Source organism: Aulonocara sp. 'chitande type north' Nkhata Bay, linkage group LG12, assembly GCF_057382095.1.
Source record: "Aulonocara sp. 'chitande type north' Nkhata Bay isolate Kocher_YH1m ecotype deep benthic linkage group LG12, A_spYH_male_GT1.1, whole genome shotgun sequence".
NCBI classification, from domain to species: Eukaryota; Metazoa; Chordata; class Actinopteri; order Cichliformes; family Cichlidae; genus Aulonocara; species Aulonocara sp. 'chitande type north' Nkhata Bay.
Window position 1 is genome coordinate 8,023,626 of NC_141355.1, and position 18,574 is coordinate 8,042,199.

The window sequence follows — 18,574 nt, forward strand, 5'->3', positions numbered from 1 at the left end:
TTTGTATTACAGTAGCTGAATTACCTTTCTCCAGTCTGCTCCACCTTTTATTTCATCCGGATTGTTGCGCAGACACACCAGGCTTCAGAGACTGGGGTACCTGTTACTTCATTTAAATATGTCCAAAACTAGAAATTATCCGATATCACTTATAATTTGATGCATTTCCAGCTCTATAGTAGCAGATATGGGCAATTTAATCTTTTACATAATTCTTATTCATCTTACACTTATCCTTGGCGTTTCCCCTCAGTGCATCCTGTCTGAAATGGACTGTTTTAGCTGCCAACTTAAAGCTGTGTGCCTGAGCTAAAGGGTATCTGCTCTCAGTGAGATCACACAGAGCCAAACGTAGGAAAAAAAGCCTTAAACGGAATTTAGAGTAGTTTAAGGACAAACACCAACCTCATTAACTGAAACTAGCCTCATTTAATAAGTCTCCACTGCTGTAAGAGCATACATATGGCAGAAAAAATGAAAGGCATAATAGTTCCCCTTCCTCCTCTTAATATACAAGTGGAAAACCAATCCTGAAACCTTTTTCTTCAGACATTTAAGGCCACTTGATAATATTTCAGATGTGAATGTACTCCTGCATCTCCTCTAGGCTCTGTGTTCCTGGTTTGGAAAACCTAGACCATGAAGGAAGACTTCAGACCTTGTACTCTGGGGCCTCTGGATATCTGGGGCCTGGATCTCCTCCATACCTGCTTCATACCCTGGTGGACGGGGCTATGGCTCCCCACACTCCCTAGCAGATCGTTACATGGAGAAACCTTTGGAATACAAGCATGCTGATCCACACAGGTATGCTCACAGGTGTACACACGGGTGTTCACAGACGCGGACTACACCTTTCTTGGCTGCTGCCTCAAAGCACATTGTGCGCTGTCTATCTTGCGTGCTGCACAATAGCGTTTATTATTTAGTATCTACTGTTATCTACTGCTAGCTAGTTTATTGTGATGGTGCGGTTTTGTTTTTTTTATTATGTTGCTCTTTGTTGTTTGCCTTCTCTTCTGTTTTTTTTCTCCATACAGGTGATCCAGGTGGGGTTTTTTTTTCTTTCTTCCCCCCTTCTCACCGTCTCTTCTCCCCTTTGGTTTTCTTTCTCTCCCTCTCTTTCTTTCATTCTTTCTCCCTGTCCTATCCCACAGTCATGTCTGTCCCGTTTGTAGCAACCGAAAATAAAATAAATTCATAATTATAATAAAGGTCAATCAAATGGACCAATATGGCAAGGCCATGATGATCCACTTGGTAAAATAAATCCGCTTGGCATCTTTCTTGGCCTTAAGACAACAATTCTGATGGCTAAAGATCCAAACGGGACACAAAAAAATAAAAAAAAATAAATAAAAATATACAAGTGGAAAACCAATCCTGAAACCTTTTTCTTCAGACATTTAAGGCCACTTGATAATATTTCAGATGTGAATGTACTCCTGCATCTCCTCTAGGCTCTGTGTTCCTGGTTTGGAAAACCTAGACCATGAAGGGAGACTTCAGACCAAATCACCAGAGTAGAAAAGCGAGATGAGGCCACATAGAAAGCAAGAGAGTGGCGAGGTTTTAACTGGAAGCCAAAAGTTTTTGTCTGCTGAAGCTTCAAGAGTAAAATCCAGCAATTGGTGAATCAGAGAACTTGGTGGAATTCAAGTGAGGTGTGACAAAGTCTGAGAGACGCCAACCTGAGAAAAACCAAGCATCCAATATTTAACACACTACATTATGAAATCCAGAACCTTTTATTATGTATTGCCTTTTTACAACTGCATCGCTGACATAAGAATGATTTGTGTTTTTATAAGAAGTTGCTTTCCCCAAACAACCGTCACACTCAAAGTTCAAATAAAAGGTAAAGAAAGGGGGGCTCTGTTTCATTAACAGTGGCAATAATTGAAATCATTTTGGTAAAATAAGTAGCAAAACACTGAAATATCAAAACAGATTTGGCATCGTGTCTTCTATTGTTGCTCGGTACAAGAGAACAACCTGTGCATCATATGATAAAATAAATTGGGCTTAAAGGCCGCTAAAACAAGGATTTAAAGTGGGGGGGGGAGAAAGAAAAACGCCAAAAACAAAATTTTCTGGGGAATACAGCCAAAACACTACTCATCTCAGGCTCCCCAGTGTGTCTGAGGTTCTCATACACGGATTTGTTTAATATGTCAGTAAATCTTCTGCTGCTTTCTGCAGATCAGAGCACTTCGTTGTTTAGTCCATCATGTTAGGATTGTGTCATCGATCTCTTCATTGGAGTCTGGCTGGCTGGCGATTTTTTTCAAAGACCGGCGGTGACACTCTGACAGTAGGTCATTGCTTGCAGAGTCCAGAATGGCAGTAATAGTCTGAAATGCAAAGAGAGGAGCGTGTAAAAATGTTTTGCTCTACAGATTACATCTGTGTGCAGATTACAGTAGGGAGTTGATAGTCGCACCTGCATGGTTTCCTCCCCCTGACGAAGCCGTAGCAGGTTGACGATTGTGTGTTCGCTCTGGGCCCGGACGCTCGTGTTCTTGTCCTTGGTGTTGTCCAGCAGAGTTTTCAGCAGAGGTTTGATGAGATTCACGTCCACGGAGGGCAGTGATGGTTCTTTGAATACCCACCACAGCACCCGCTCTGACACCAGTCTGACATCACTAGACTGGTTCTGAAGACACTGCAGGGTCACGCAGACAACAGATATAATGGCACAATACACACTGTTCAAAGAGGTACTCAAAGGAATCATCTTCTTATAAATACACAGGCTTCACAGCAAACACCTGATCAGACTGATATCAGCTTTCATGCTGTGCTTTTAGTGTGGAAATGTACACACTAATCACTCACACACAAAAATAAATGTTTTCTACACTCCTCATTTACAGATGCTGAATATCCTGTTGAGCACACTGCTTAGTTTCTTCCTGGCCCTCACTACTGTGCAGGTACTTTCTCTTAGTGTTCAGTTTTCTACCTAAAGACTAAGAAGAGCTGTGAGCCTAAATAAAACAATGAGCGTGAGCTATAAAACCAAAAAAGATAATACTACAGCATAACTCTACTACAAGCAACTATGTTTGTATTACACATAATTTTACTGTGAGAAGTATTAATTTAAACAGCTACACCTTTTTCCAACATTACAGTGGGCACGAGCCCATTTTTGGCAACTTGACTGCTCCCACTTCCTCACCTGTACAAATATAGAAATGGGAAGTGGACAGGGTTTGATTCTCTGCTTTACCTTAACAAATTGTGTAATCATCTGCTGGGAAACACCACTGCTCCCCTCTGTTCTCAAATGATGCTTCATCAGGTATCCCATACCTCTGATCCCACTGGTAGCAATGGGAATCTGGAAGAGGAACAAAATGCCACGCATGAGGACAAAAAGACTCTAAGATAAGGCTAGAAGATCGATCAGTGCAGCTGAAATTGCTACAAGGATGACTGACAAGCTGATAAGACAGAGTAACATATTATATGAACAAAGAAACTTAACAAGTAAATTCAATTAAAAAGATATGAAAGATAAAATGAAAATGCAAATAATTACATTAGGAATACATCAATGAGATTAAGAACACACACAAAAAAAGATAATCGCACGGTGCATTAAAAGGACAAAACATCAAAATATACAATATTGAAAATAGACCAATCAATAATGGATTGGATTTATATAGCGCTTTTCAAGGCACCCAAAGCGCTTTACAATGCCACTATTCATTCACTCTCACATTCACACACTGGTGGAGGCAGCTACAGTTGTAGCCACAGCTGCCCTGGGGCAGACTGACAGAATCGAGGCTGCCATATCGCGCCATCGGCCCCTCTGGCCAACACCAGTAGGCGGAAGAGTAAAGTGTCTTGCCCAAGGACACAACGACCAGGACAGAGAGGAGGGGATCGAAATGGCGACCTTCCGGTTACAGATGCGCTTCCCAACCCCCTGAGCCACGGTCGCCCCCTCAACAGTAATGAGACAATCTAGAGCAATAGATTGTAAGGTTGTTAGAGCGAGACAATGCTGTGTTTGCAGCCAGTCCTCAGTACTCTGTATCCATTTGCATATCAGTCATGATGAAAATGACTGTGTGGCTCATTGCTATGCAGTAGCACTGATTGTTACATAACTGTACAGTTTACGAGGTTGGGGAACCTACAGTCAGCTGAAACTGGATGTGATGAAATATTTTTCCCGCTGAAAATGCTGTATCCAGATGAAGTGACTAACTTTCACTTACTTTTGGTGCTTCGCTATTTGATAGCCTGCAACCAAATATTGATATTTTTTATTAAAACAACAGGTGCTCTCCACTAATCTGACTAACCACAGACACCATCTCATTAATGGAAATAAAACTATGGTGATGAAGAAGAAACACATAGGTTTAAAATAGTGTCATGCACAGGAAAATAAATCAGTGAGCTCATTAATTCAAGTGGAACATTATTAAAATGTAATAACAGCAGGTCCATAGTGCTTCACACACTGGGGTTGCACTGGGAAGCACACCCGGTGTCAAAATCTGCCAAATCAAATGACCCCTTGCTACTAAGGGAGCCAAAAGTAGCTTCTATAAAAAGTTAGTAGTCAAACACACACTGACACCACCACAGTGCAGCAAACAGATACCCGATTCCTCCTTTTAGAGTGTGCGGGGATATTTTTTTCCTTCTTATGTTACTTAATATCTGGACGTACAGAGTATCACAGAATCACTGTATTATGATGTATGGTAATAGTGAATGAACCGGTTCATATACAGCGCTTTTCTACTCTACTCCAGCACTCAGAGTGTTTTATACAAAAGTATTTCTATACTGAAGCCATGCATGACAATGGTTATATGGGGCCGCTGAACAGTGACAATGACATGAATGTGAAAACACCTATGGAGGATTCCTGTGGAGGAAAGGGGTCCAACTTTTCAGAGTTCAAACCTGGAGAATCAGAGTGGAAGCTGTACTGGTGACACCTTACTGCGAGGCATTACGGTGATTTTTCCATTACCGCCTGTCACATCTCAGTTGTTTAATCCTTATAGTAAAAGAGTACATTGGTTTATTAACAGTGGTTTGAAATATATTTTTTGATCTGGTGTTTTTCAGAAGTGACTGTGTTACCTTGATGTTTCCAAGAGACATTACCACAACAAAATCACAACACACTTCCCAAAATGGCAACTATTTCTACTGTTTTCCAATCTTCCTGTGGGTATCTATGAGTAAACTCTCTGCTCACCCTATCAGCAGTGGCATTGGCCAAGATGGTCTCTGTCACAGTGTCACAGTACTCGTTCCCACACAGCTTCCCGGGAGCAGATTTGACGGCGATGGCCAGGGCCAAGCTGCGACCGTGACGCACCATCCAGTCCACACCAGACACGTCGGCTAAAGAGAGGCAGACCGTTCATGAGCTCGTGGCATCACTGCTCGGCTAACGCACAAAATAATGCAGCACACAACAGCAGACAATAACAAGCTGAAGCTTTTTTTGATGCAGATACACTGGACAAACATACATTAAATGTTTTTATAAAAGGATTTTTTAAATTTCAAATTTCTTAGCGCTATAATTATTTCACTCTATAACTCACAATGAGCAGGAAAAAGGACATCTGATGATGGTCACAATGACAAAGCAACCCTACACACACTTACAATGAGATCCTGAGAGAGGTGTAAAATAACTTTGCACACAAATACCAACCTAAGACATGCTGAAGTAACACACTCTTCAGCTCCTCCTCTGACAGGAAGGCACACAGCTCACCAACACAGCCGGCTGAGGCCATACGAGTTGCATCCTGCAAGTGCACACACAGACACACACACCAATAAGACAGCCAGACAGAGACAGGTTGTGTGTCATTTATTCTCAAACTGACACGAAGACTAAAACCACCTTTTTAGAAAACCACATCCTCTTTGTCTGACTTCCGTTTTTCTACTGAGATCACAGAGGAAACTCTACTTGTGAATAACTCTGAAATCTGCTTATACACGTACTTCACTGCTAATTACTTTATGCATCCAGTAGCTACTGCAGGTTCTGGGTTGGAAAAAAGGGTTGCAACACATTCAAAAGAAGTCTTTGAGGGCTGCTCGTCATACCTCGTCATGTCCCAACATGCCTAGCAATGTGGTGGTGATGTTTTTGCGGATGGCTGGGTCCACCTTTGATCCGGCCCCCTGGATGACAAACCTTAAGGCCTGGAGCATAGTCTCCCTGTGAACACAAACAGGAGAATTAAACTAAAAGACAAAAGCAAATATTTTTTATTTCATGTAAAAACATGTAAGCAGATATTGTATTTTGGATATAAACACACAGCACAAACTACAGTTTTTGCTAATTATATGCTAAAACTCAACTTCCCAGAAATATGATAGAAGATTTGTAGTAAATTTGTCAGTGCTTTCTGGTGGACAAAGGATGTAATGAGGAACTATTTTTTTTAAAGATAAATCCAAACACATTTGCATTTCTGTACTCTGGCTCTCCTTCCATCGTACACTTTTTAGAGTTAAGCTGGTGTCAGGCTGCACTATCAGCTTCTAGTTAATAATATTTTGGGAGAAATGTTTCAGACTTTAAAACTGACTCCAAACCAAGCAGCAACTAGAAAACTGAAGCCAGCAGAGGCCAGCCGATAAAGGATTTGTTTTTGGACCGACACCAATATTTGATGATTTAAGAAAAAAATAAAAAGATCCCAAATTCTAAATCATTGGCTGATATTATTACTGCTTATGCTTCTTAAGCAGATTTTCCTAACATCTGATATGTGTACTTATTAATTGCGCTCTGCTCGACACTGCTCAGATCAGATTGTTGTCGCATTTCTTGCAAAAAGTGACGCTACAGAGTGCCCTCTGATGGATAAACTGTGCAATGTCAGCACCCACAACACAACTGAAGAGTGTTTCTCCAGCCTCTTCTTTACTATTTAATTTTTATCAGTGAGGAGATCGGTAGAGTGGCAAATAGCTAATACTGGTCACTAATTTAGGCCTACCGATAAATTAAATAAATGCTCTTTATGTTCCTTATTAGAGCAAAAAAGTTACAAAACACAAACACTGTTGTGTCTACTTTATAGAAGTTAATGTTGAGGATACAAAACCAGGTTTAAAAAAAAATAAAAATAAAAAAAATCATTCTTTCAATGACACGTGTGCCAATATAAAGAGCTGTACTGGCAGCTGGTGTGCCCAATTTATGACTTCTCCATATTTTTTGTGCTCATGGTGCCTTTGGGAGTCTTCATGCTGAAATTAAGTGACAAATAAAATGACTTTCTGGGTGATTCAGTCCATCCTGAAGTTTGTGCTCTGTGCCCTGAAGGTTTGGTTCTGGTGTTTGGCAGTAATTAGCATGTAAATGCTTTCTCAGCATATTCTATTGTCTAAATGATTATTCCAAAATAGAGGAGTGAACTGCCCTCTTTAATATACAGGCTATGCTTCATACACACATTTTCAGACTAATGGCTCCCAGTCTGTGCTTGTAACATTAAGACAAAGCAGCATCTTTAATCAGATGATACATTTCAACTTCTCTATTTGTGGAGATAAAATGATTTAAAATATTAACATCACAGGCTCACACATTTTGAAAATTCTGTTGGGGATGTTTATTGTTGCTGATTCTGTACTGAACAATACCAGACTGCACACAAACCTGACTCCAGAGTCCTCGGCATTGCGAATTGCAGAGAGTTGCTCAGTGAAGAGTGGATCGACCTTGGCGTGGATGGAAACCAGCTGACCCAGAGCCTCTGCTGCCCTCAGTCTTACAGCACGGCTTGAATCCTGCAGGGCTTTCAGGAAGGTGGTCTGGAGCTGAGGCAGGAAGGGCTTCAGGGCTATGCCCACCTGGAGGAGGAACGCAGTGCAAAGGTTAGAGCCTTCTGACAGAAACTTTGACCAGCTTTGGAGAGGTACGGTTGGCCATTTTGTCTTCCACCAGACCTTTGCCAGCAGCAGGGTGAGAGTCTCTAATAGAGCAGTCTTCACAGTCCAGGCAAAGCGGTCTCCTAAGATACGAATAAGAGGTCCAGTGATGTTGACTACAGACGGCCGCAGAGCCTCGGGAGACGTCAGTTTGATGACCCCTCCTAATGCTTTAGCCGCCTCTTCTTTCTGTTCAGGGGTGCCAGTGAGGACACCTTCTCTCAGGACTGGCAGGATACAGGTCACACCCTATGTAAGCATCGAGATAAAAATAAAAATATTAACTGAACAGAGCTGAAAGAAACCAACATTTCCCAATTAATGTTTAATTGGTGGCATATTGAAATTGCTTTTTTGTTCCCTGAACAGTCAAGAATCCACAGGTAATATACATACACAATGATATAAACACTTTTGAAAGCTGGATCCAGTGGACATGTGGTACTTTGCTTTTTTGAAGAACTAAACAACATTAAAATCAGATTGTTACTGAAAGTGTGTAAGCCAGGTTAAAACACACTTGGCCCATTGCAGTGCCCGCTCTTATTGAGCAAATCAATAGAAAGACCTCCACGTGAATGATCACTATTAATGAGTTTCTAATTATGTGGACACAGTTCATGTCACAAATGTGCCCACTCAAAGCTCTGCTCACTTGACAGAACAAGAACTCAATAGGATGAATGAGCTGCTGTAGAATGACATCACCATGCTGTAATAATGTAGCAATAGTGTTTATTGTGTCAGGCGCTGCCCTCTTACCTTCTTGGGCAGACAGAAACCAGGAAGGTGCTGACCCTTCACGTCTCCGGCTACTGATCTAATGTCTCGATGCAGATCGTCGATTAGAGCCAGCTGGCTGCTTGCATCCAGTTTCTAAAGAACACATCAAAGCCACAGTGAGTTTGCATTTCACCTTTGATTTAAAAACAATCAAAAGGTCCACTGTTTTATTTACTAACATATTTTGTACTAGACTATGAAAGCTCATGCAAATGGAAAGAAATTTTTATAGGAACACACCTTGGTGATGGAGTTGATGGTGTCCCAACTCTGAGACAAAACCTCTGGGTTGGAATCGTTAAGAAGGCGGATGACGCCTGACAGCAGCGTGCGTGTGTGGGCACTGTAGTCCAGTCGAGTGCGAGCAAAGTAGGCATTGAGGATGGTGACGGCAGCCTGTCTGAGGCCAGGATCGGTGCCCCGTGTGGCCTCCAGCAGGTCTTCTATGATGATCCGCTGGCCCACTTCATCCTCCACAGAAAGGATCACCGTCTGACAGCTGCACAATTCCTGGTGCAAAGGTAACAACATCCAGTCATATCATTCAGAAAGGCAGTTTAAAATATGCAGTGTTCACAGTAAAATAACCACTAAAAAGTCAGAGTTAATAGAAGCAACACCATGACATTTTAATGGAGCTCACTTCTCGCATAGATCTGAAAAGTATTTTAGGGTTTAAATGCGTTGTAAATATTTACACCACAAAACTGCAGCTCTTTCTAAATCACTGCCAATACCTTTGTGTACAAAATGTTTTGAAATAAATTAAGAAGGTTTTAAAAGACAGGGAGACCACAGACTGGATAGTAACTGATTTAACCTGGTGATGGTCAAAGCTGTGCTTTAAAAAGGGGAAAAAAATAATCTGAGCCTAGAGGGGAGACATGGTGTTCTGGTACGTCTGCAGCTGCATTTTGAATGACAATAAGAGGAAATCAAAGTAGGACATATGGCCTGTTTAGCAGATAAGAAGGATTTTAATTCTCCAGTTGATTTAAAATAGAAGAAGCTACTGAGCAGAACTGGGCAACAGCAGTAGTGCTGGAGTATTGTCTCAGAATACTACAAAGTTAACATATACAGGAGTGGTATGGTATTAAAAAACAAACAAGCAAATAAGAAAAATCTGACTAAAGGACGTTAACAAAATCCTCAAACACAACAGAATCAGTAGGGAAGCTTTATATTTGGAGATTGCTGGTTGTACCTGTGCTTCGTCCTCTGTTCCCAGTTTTCCTTTGAGGGAAGAGAGCAGGGCAGGGAGGATGACTCCTAGATGACGTGTCAGAGCATCTCCAGCCACAGCAGACAGGAAGGCCAGTACTCGGGTGTTTACAGGAGGAGCAGTCAGCTAGCAGAAGCACAGAGAACACTGGATTATAGTCACACAACATAAAAATGACATAAAGGCCTTAAAAAGGAAATCACGTGTGATGCTTTACCTTTGGAACCAAGTAAGGCAGCACAGAACGACTCTTTACTGCCATGACTTGCTTCAGGCCATCCAAAGCAAACTCAGCCGTTTCCTCATCATCCTGCAAAAACATGTTCGGTATGAGATATAGACTAGACTGCAAAGCTTCTTAAATCCTACAGATTTCATATTACATTTTCCCCCTCACTCCCTCACCAGCTGTTTGAGCAGGGTAGGCAGGATGTCATCCAGCGCCTGGTGACCGATGGTTGCATGGAGCTGCTCAAAGGTTTTGGCTGCAGCCTCTCGGACCTCCTCCAGAGGGTCACACAGAGCCTTCCTCACTGTAGGGACGAGTGACTCAGAGAAAACAAGCACCTGCAACACAAGTGTCATCAGATTTAAGGTTTTAAGTTTACTAGAATTTTCAGCTTAAGCTAAAACAGGCCCCACTGCTTGATTCAGAACCATTTTTAATAAATAAAATCATTGTAAAAGTTCTAATTCAATCCCACGAGCTATAATAATTACAAACGTGCGGAAAAAATGTGTGTTACAACAGCAGTGTGACTCACTGCGTCTTTACTGGTGGACTTCATGATTTCACTGAGGCCGATGCAGACACCTTGCCTCTCATCGCTCTTGTCAGAGCGCAGGCCCTCCTCCAGGATGGGAATGATCTCCGGGAGAATCTTCTCTCCAAGTTTCCTCACCAGATCACCCAGCGTCCGAGCAGCGATCTAAAACCGTGCAGACAAATGACGTTAACAAAAAGCTCTGTATGACTACTTTCACGTCAAGAGCCAAACAGAAACACCAGAGATCATGAAAAGAGTTAAAGAAAAACAAGCATTACTGTTCTTTTGTCAGGACACGTAGAAGCCAGGAAGCCCAGCAAGAGTGTGAAGAGGGTTGGGAGGATTTCTCTCAAAGTTCTGGGGGTGTTGGACACCACGATCTTCCACACGTGGAGAGAAGCTTGTCGAACCACGAGCTGGGTGTCTGAACGGCCCATGTAGAGGCCTGAGAGGACGCGGTTACGACGCTCAGCTCCCAGAGCACTAATGATAGCCTGAGAGGGGTAAAGGTCAAAGATCAGCAAACAAAATTCAACCAATATCAGTTAATAGAAAATGAACTGCTGAGAAAAAAAATATATACATATTCATACTTTATTGGATGCAGCAGTTCCAAAGTTGTCGTCCTCTGACGCCGTCTCTGTGGTCATCTTTCCGGTTACTCCAGAGATATGGAACAGCAGGTCGCCAAGCAGCTGCACAGAGCTGAATCTATAAACCAACAAGGGCACGAGTTAGCAGGTCAGTAGCTCTATGAGTGACATTTATTGAACTGCCAACATGTTACCGTGCATTTATCTGACCTGATTCTCCACAGGTCATCAAACAGTCCTTGTTCCAGCTCGGGAAGCAGCAGTGCGATGGCGGTCTCAGCGTACATGCTGATGATTCTCTGGCCGGCTCGCAGTGCCGTGTCTCGCACGTACTCGTTCTCATCGGCCAGCGCCTGGTGGACGAGAGAGAGCATGAGGCTGCAGTGAAACATGTACGTGAACACGATACACAGTGAAAAACTGAAAATAGCTATACAAAAAAAAGAAACATTTTTATATTATTATTCATTGTGATTTTAAAATGTTTTACTCTTAGCAGTAAGTAGCTCTTAGTAACCAGTACCTTGAGAATGCAAGGGATGATGGGACCAACATAGGGAGTAAATTTATCTCCAAAAGTGAGCGGCAGGTAGATGAACATCATGATGTAGCCATCTCTGACGTGGGAAGCAATGTCCACCTTGCTGGCAGTTTGCACTACGTCTGGCATTAGCTTGTCCAGCTTCTCTACTCCCAGTCCAGCCATGACCTCAGCCAGACCTGAAAAAGACCGTCACACAAACCACTGAGCTCTTGGCTTTGAGCACAAATCAGAAACACGAGGACAGAGTAGAGAAGAACCCACCTTGTGCAGCTCCTGAGCGGTCCACAGAGCTCTGCTCAGAGGCCAGCGTCTCCATGAGCCACGGCAGCAGGTCGTCAAAGCAGGACTCACCCATCCCCTTAACCATGGCACCCAGGGCTTTAGCTGATACTGTACGAACCTGAAGGGGGAAAGAGAAGGAAACATGATAAAAGATGAAAGGAAGAAATGAGAGGAGATAAAATGAAGTTAAAAAAAAAAAAAAAAAAAAAAAAAAAACACGGAGTGAACTGCTGCTTCATCGTCAGCTACATACATACAGGATTATTTAAGAATACTAAACACACCTCAGGCACCGGGTCCAACAAGGAGGCCTTCAGTCCAGGAATAACACTGGGTAGGTATGGTGACAGATCCTGTAAGGAGCAGAAGAAAACAAAAACAAAGCAAACAAATCATTAAGAAAAAGCTTTGGAAAACACTAGTTTTACTGAATGGACTACTCTGATATTTCGCTTATCCCCGTGTACCTTCTGGTCAGTGAGCGAGTACATGTTTCCAATGATCTGAGCAGCCATCTTGCGAGTGTCAGTGGAGCGATCCTGGAAGGCTCTCTGGACGATGGGCATGATGAGGGCGAGAGAGGGGGCGTCGATGAAGTGCACAAACTTGGTGTCCAGCAGCGTCTGCAGGCACGTCTGGGTTTTCCTGGACGGGTCGGTGAGAGCATCCAATAGGATGGGGGTGATAGCTGGAAGAGAAAAACAAACTTAGCTGTTAGCATTACTGTACCTACCACTGGTATAATACCAGTAGATTACAGATGGTCGCCCTCCCTAATCCTGGTTCTGCAGGGGGTTTCTTCCTGTTTACATGGATTTTTTCCTTCCCACTGTCGCCAAAGTGCTTGCTCATACGGGGTCGTATCATCATCATCGTTTATTTATATAGCACTTTAAAAACACACAAGGCTGACCAAAGTGCTGAACAATAGAAATATAATAGATTCCATAATAATAATAATAATAAATACGATAAAATAATAAACATAGCAAAAACAATAAAATATAAGTAAATTAAAGTCAGTCAACCACTGAGTCAAAAGCCAGTGAATAAAAATGCGTTTTCAATCTGGATTTAAAAACCAGCACTGATGTCGATCGCCTAATGTGAAGAGGAAGATTATTCCAAAGCTTAGGAGCCACGATAGAGAACGCTCGGTCTCCTCTCAGTTTCAGCCGTGATTTGGGGACTGAGAGCAACAGCTGCTCAGCTGACCGGAGCGAACGAGTGGGGACATAGGGCTTCAGCAAATCAGACAAATATGCAGGTGCCAGACCATTTAAAGATTTAAAAACCAATAAAAGAACCTTAAAATGAATCTTAAATTCAATTGGAAGCCAGTGCAGGGAGGCCAGAACCGGAGTAATGTGCTCAAATTTCCTTTTACCAGATAAAAACCGTGCCGCAGCATTCTGTACTAGTTGCAGGTATGTCAGAGTGCCCAGTCCAACCCCTATTAAAAGGGAGTTGCAATAATCCAAGCGTGAGGTTATAAAAGCGTGGATAACAGTCTCCAAGTCACGCCTTGAAAGAAAAGGTTTAACCTTCGACAGACGCCTGAGTTGATAGAATGACGATTTCACCACCCCATTCACGTGGCCATCAAAGGTAAGTGCAGAGTCGATTTTTACCCAAGATTGGTAATCGAGCTCTTCAGGTGAGGGGTCAGAGCAGCAAGGTCAACATCAGGGATATCAGAGGAACGATTCGGGCCAAACAGAATTGCTTCCGTTTTACATTCATTAAAATTTAAAAAGTTTTGAGCCATCCATGACTTAACATCACTAAGGCAATCAAGCAGGAGTCTAATTGGGGAGCTATCAGAATGACTGAAAGGAAAATAAAGCTGGCAGTCATCAGCATATAGATGAAATGAAACTTTGTGTTTACGAAAGATTGCACCCAGCGGCAGGAGATACAATGTAAACAGTAATGGCCCAAGAATAGATCCCTGTGGTACACCCCATGGCAGAGGGGCCACAGAGGACAATGACGAGCCCAACTTAACACAGAAGCTCCTGTTTGACAGGTATGATTTTATCCACAGGAGTGCAAAGCCAGAAATGCCCACATAAAGCTGTAATCGAGAGATCAGCAGGTCGTGATCCACTGTGTCAAATGCAGCAGTCATATCTAGTAGTATAAGCACCACATGTTTACCACAGCCCGTCGCTACCAGAATATCGTTCATAACCTTTATGAGAGCTGTCTCTGTGCTATGAAACTGCTTAAAGCCGGACTGAAAAACATTTGAGAGTTGTTTAGATAATCCATCAGCTGAGTATGAACAACCTTTTCCAAGATCTTACTCAGAAAAGGAAGTTTAGAGATGGGTCTAAAGTTTGACATTACTGAAATATCTGAGCCGGGCATCTTAAGTAAGGGGTGAATAACTGCATGCTTAAGGTTGTATGATTGTTGGATTTTTCTCTGTATGTATTATTGTAGGGTCTACCTTACAAAATAAAGCACCTTGAGGCGACTGTTGTTGTGATGTGGCGCTGTATAAATAAAACTGAATTAAATTAATATGCAACTCGTCATATCATAAGGTGTTGTACTAGATGTACTAGACATTGTTGAGATGATTTGTTCCAGTCACTCAGAACAAAACAAACCTTTTTGGCTAAATATTTTAGAGTGAGCCAATTATGGTTATTTACATTCTGTTTTTATTGTTAGACTGTATTTGGTGCAGCCCCTCAGATGATTTTTTTCTACTTGCAAACTGCAGATTTTAACAGGTGGGTGGGCTTCAGTGCTCTGAGATTAAGGATATCTGTTCTCATTATTATCACGCAAAGAGTTCAAAAGGACTGTCTGAAGCTGAGCTTTTCATGCTTTGGGCTGAAGTTTTGGCTCACGGAGATTAGCTGTACACTGACCTCATTTGAAACTTTGAGCAGGTTAAAGCTTAGCATTCACTGTTGGAAAGTATACATGACAAAATAAGGGAAAGTGCAATATTTCCACTCTAAAAAGTGCATTCAAATTTAGGAATGCATTCCTGTGTTAAAAAAGGATTAAACTCATTGCAGCAGAGTATAGCTTTCATTTTATTTGCTCTTCATCGACACTACCTGAAACAGTAGCTTCTGAATGAAGACAAAGGAAATATTCAGATTTTCTGTTTCTTAATCCTCTTTGGGTCCATATTTTATGACTGCCTATGAGCAACAAGCCTTCTGCATTGGCAGCTGTGCCTCAAGACACTGAATCACTTACCCAGGATCTCTGGGTTGCGGATGACTGAGCCAATTTGTCGGAGGGCCTGCTGGCCGGCCTTCTGCACCTTCACATGGGAGTCAGTCAGCACCTCCGTCAGCTTGGGCACAATGCTGGGCAGGCAGGAGGACAGCTGCTTGGGTGCACAGTAAGCCATGGCACCCAATAACTCCACAGAACCTGCAGGAACAAGAGGGGTGAGCGACGGGATTGGAGTAGTCATCTGACTGAGACTGATTATTACCCATTTATGAACTCTTCAGTGCTGTTACAACAGCTGAAAACCACACGTGTAACTACTGTTCTCTAGTTACATGTGTGTGTGTGCTAAAAAAAAAACTAGAGCCCATTCTAAATACATCACTATATTCAAGACCTGCTGTGACACCCTTTGACTGAAGATGCGCTTTACCTGCTTTCGTCCTCCAAGACTCCTCCTCCAGGGCCACCAGCAGGGAGGGCAGGACCAGCTTCACCCCATGGGCACTCAGGTTCCTCATCACAGCCTTGGCACAGTCATCTGCAGCCTGGGAGGACAAGCAGGAGGGGTGGTAAAATGTCCCACTTGAGGAAAAGTCTCCAACAACTAATATTTAGACAACAACACGACCTGCCTGCTCACCTCTCTAACATACTGGTTCCCGTCTCCAAAACAGAGCAGGAGGTGTGGCAGCACATGGACCACGTAGGGCTCAAACAGTTTTCCCAACATGTTACACAGCATCTCAAAGGCAAACAGCGCCCCTGCAACAAACCAAAAATAAACCGGATACTCTGAGCTGTGCTAATAATGGTGGCATCTGGTATAAAGAGGATGAATCAAAACCAGACAGTTCAATGACTCATGAATTCTTGCTGACCTTCCCTGCGTCTGAAGTTTTTCTTATCCTGGATGGCCTCAGTAAGTGTGGTCATGATGTCCTGCTGTTTAAGTGCCAGGATCCCGAGTCCTTTGACCAGTCCAGCTAGCCCGTACGCTGCACCCTTCCTCTCTGCGTATTTGTCGCTCTCAAGCAGCAGCTGAAGCAGGTTTTTAACAATCCCTGCAGCATCCTCTTTGATGGCGGGGACCAAAGGAGGCAAACAGCTGGCAACAGACTCCTGGACCTGGTGAAGGACGACATACCACACAAGATGACGTTGTGAAAATCGGAGTAGTACAGGTTGAGTGGGTAGAAAAGGAGCCAAAGTAGGCCTTTACCTGCTGTGATGGTGTAGAGAGTGCGGTAATAAGCTTGGCCACAATGGGTTTGACTTTGGGGTCGTTTTTGTCCAAATGTTTGGCCAAGGAGCCCATGAGAATAACCACGCTCTGACGCACAGAGTCGTAGCTGGCATCCTGCGGGGCGTTCTTCAAGAACTCCTCAAACACTGGCAGCAGGGAGCTCACGTTATCCTGACACATAAGGAAGGCGCATGAGATGCCGAGGAATACAGAAATCATAGCTGTCTGAAAACAACGTCTAGAAAAATAGAACTGAGCGTTACCTTGCCGTGTGTGTTGAGCGCTGAAAGGGCGGCGTCCAGCATGCAGCGCCGCACATCAGTGTGGCGATCGTTCAGAGCATCGGGAACGAAGAAAAGGAAGAGAGGGGTGACCTGAGATTCATCCAGGTACTGAGAGAGCTTGTTCAGAGCCAGAGCAATGCCACACCTGGGAATAAAAAATATAATCAGCGCACAAGAACAACACTGCATTCAACCACAGTCTTTAGGAACACTTCTTAAGTCCTGATGTTTTCCCATCATTTACATTTGGGTAATACAGAACTGTGTGGCACTCAGAGCTTTTTTTCTTTCCTTAAATTCCATCAGACCCAGATTTAATTACCTGGCCTCCCACTGGTCAGGTGGGGCTTCAGAGATGACTCTGCCCAGTGCATCCAGCACAGGTGGTGGTCTCTTTAGAAGGAAAAAAAGAGAAGAAAGAACCGATCAAAACAAACTTACATTGTTACAGCAATAAAAATCTATGGGTGGGACATGTTCTTACATAAAGTTTTTGATGGTAGAGCTCAGTGAGCTGGCAGAGCACCGTGGCAGACTGGTCTCTGTACTGGGACACGGCACTCGACAGAGCGTCAGCTGCTGCAGAGCGGATGGCTTCCTCGTGGTGAGTGACGTCCCCGATCAGCAGTGAGCAGATCTCAGGGACCAACTCCAGACCCAGAGACTCCCAGAGCCTGAGCAGGAGGAACAAACAGGGGAACTGGCCAATTTACAACATTGTTTCTCCACAGCACAAATCAAACATTTTCATCATGTTTTGACTCGAATATAAAAACCAGAATGGTTAAAATGTAAATTTTCAAACAATGTTATTGCAGACATGCAACATGGGACTGAATGAAACATGAACGAACAAACAGGCTGAAGAACAAAAGTCAAACATTTTCAGTCAGTGACTGTTTGCAGGAAGTTAGGAACAGGTGTTACATACTTTTCAGCCAAGGCTTGACCTTCCTCCTCAACATCGAATCTGGCAACCCAAAGCCTGCGCAGCAAACTCATCCCGCTGGCATCTGTGCTGTCTGTAGGCAAGGCAAACTCCATCTCCAACAGCCCCTGAAAACAAACAGGACGAACCGTTAATCAAACGTTGAAACTTAAAATGTTGATTTTCTTGAAAAACGTATGTTTGTTTCACATTTTAATTTGCTAAAATGCTTCAAAAAAGTTAGGACGAGGCACTGAAAGACTGAAAAACATCTGGCGGAATCTCTTAAAACCAGGTTAATTACATGAGTGTGTAAAAAAGAGCAACCCAGAGAGGCCAAGGCTTTCAGGAATACAGCTGAACAATTAAATTAACTTCATTAATTTATTAAAAGACTAAGTTAATTCAGAGAAATCTGTGGCAGTCAGGGACAAAGGCTCTGAACTGTTCTGTAATGGAAACACTTCTAAAAACCACGGCCAGTGAAATGCAAGACAGAGAGACACAGAGACACTTCAGCAAATATCAAAATGAAGTGATCCCAGGCTCACCCTGAGGGCGGCGTCACGGACTGAGAAGCAGGGTGAAAGCAGGGCGTTGAGTAAGACATCGATCTCTGGCTGCTCTGCTACAGTGCAGCCCTCTTCTCCTCCAGCACTGGCACACAGAGCCGTCAGGCACTGAGACGCCAACACCTGAAACACAAAGTGTGCAAAGTGTCACATTGTGGAGCTACGCAATAATTCTGGAGCAGAGTAAAACAAG

At 43.1% G+C, this 18,574-nt stretch overlaps 1 protein-coding gene across 1 annotated transcript in view; it reads right to left on the bottom strand.

The window, feature by feature from the left end:
* Positions 1–1,725: 1,725 nt before the first annotated feature.
* gcn1 (GCN1 activator of EIF2AK4) overlaps positions 1,726–18,574 on the bottom strand; it is a 29,373-nt gene continuing 12,524 nt past the window's right edge. The window contains exons 27-57 of the mRNA XM_086313435.1: positions 18,361–18,504; positions 17,813–17,937; positions 17,366–17,555; positions 17,204–17,274; positions 16,861–17,026; positions 16,574–16,768; positions 16,233–16,479; positions 15,995–16,116; positions 15,785–15,899; positions 15,373–15,552; positions 12,615–12,835; positions 12,432–12,500; positions 12,127–12,265; positions 11,845–12,041; positions 11,532–11,674; positions 11,322–11,439; positions 11,007–11,222; positions 10,726–10,890; positions 10,367–10,528; positions 10,179–10,271; positions 9,944–10,087; positions 8,977–9,246; positions 8,716–8,829; positions 7,972–8,202; positions 7,682–7,875; positions 6,112–6,226; positions 5,708–5,804; positions 5,240–5,388; positions 3,236–3,346; positions 2,444–2,665; positions 1,726–2,354 (exon numbers count right to left, since the gene is read on the bottom strand). Of these exons, the coding sequence (XP_086169561.1) occupies positions 2,229–2,354; positions 2,444–2,665; positions 3,236–3,346; positions 5,240–5,388; positions 5,708–5,804; positions 6,112–6,226; positions 7,682–7,875; positions 7,972–8,202; positions 8,716–8,829; positions 8,977–9,246; positions 9,944–10,087; positions 10,179–10,271; positions 10,367–10,528; positions 10,726–10,890; positions 11,007–11,222; positions 11,322–11,439; positions 11,532–11,674; positions 11,845–12,041; positions 12,127–12,265; positions 12,432–12,500; positions 12,615–12,835; positions 15,373–15,552; positions 15,785–15,899; positions 15,995–16,116; positions 16,233–16,479; positions 16,574–16,768; positions 16,861–17,026; positions 17,204–17,274; positions 17,366–17,555; positions 17,813–17,937; positions 18,361–18,504 (4,851 nt within the window). The 3' untranslated portion in view covers positions 1,726–2,228. The remainder of the gene's footprint in view (positions 2,355–2,443; positions 2,666–3,235; positions 3,347–5,239; positions 5,389–5,707; positions 5,805–6,111; positions 6,227–7,681; positions 7,876–7,971; positions 8,203–8,715; positions 8,830–8,976; positions 9,247–9,943; positions 10,088–10,178; positions 10,272–10,366; positions 10,529–10,725; positions 10,891–11,006; positions 11,223–11,321; positions 11,440–11,531; positions 11,675–11,844; positions 12,042–12,126; positions 12,266–12,431; positions 12,501–12,614; positions 12,836–15,372; positions 15,553–15,784; positions 15,900–15,994; positions 16,117–16,232; positions 16,480–16,573; positions 16,769–16,860; positions 17,027–17,203; positions 17,275–17,365; positions 17,556–17,812; positions 17,938–18,360; positions 18,505–18,574) is intronic.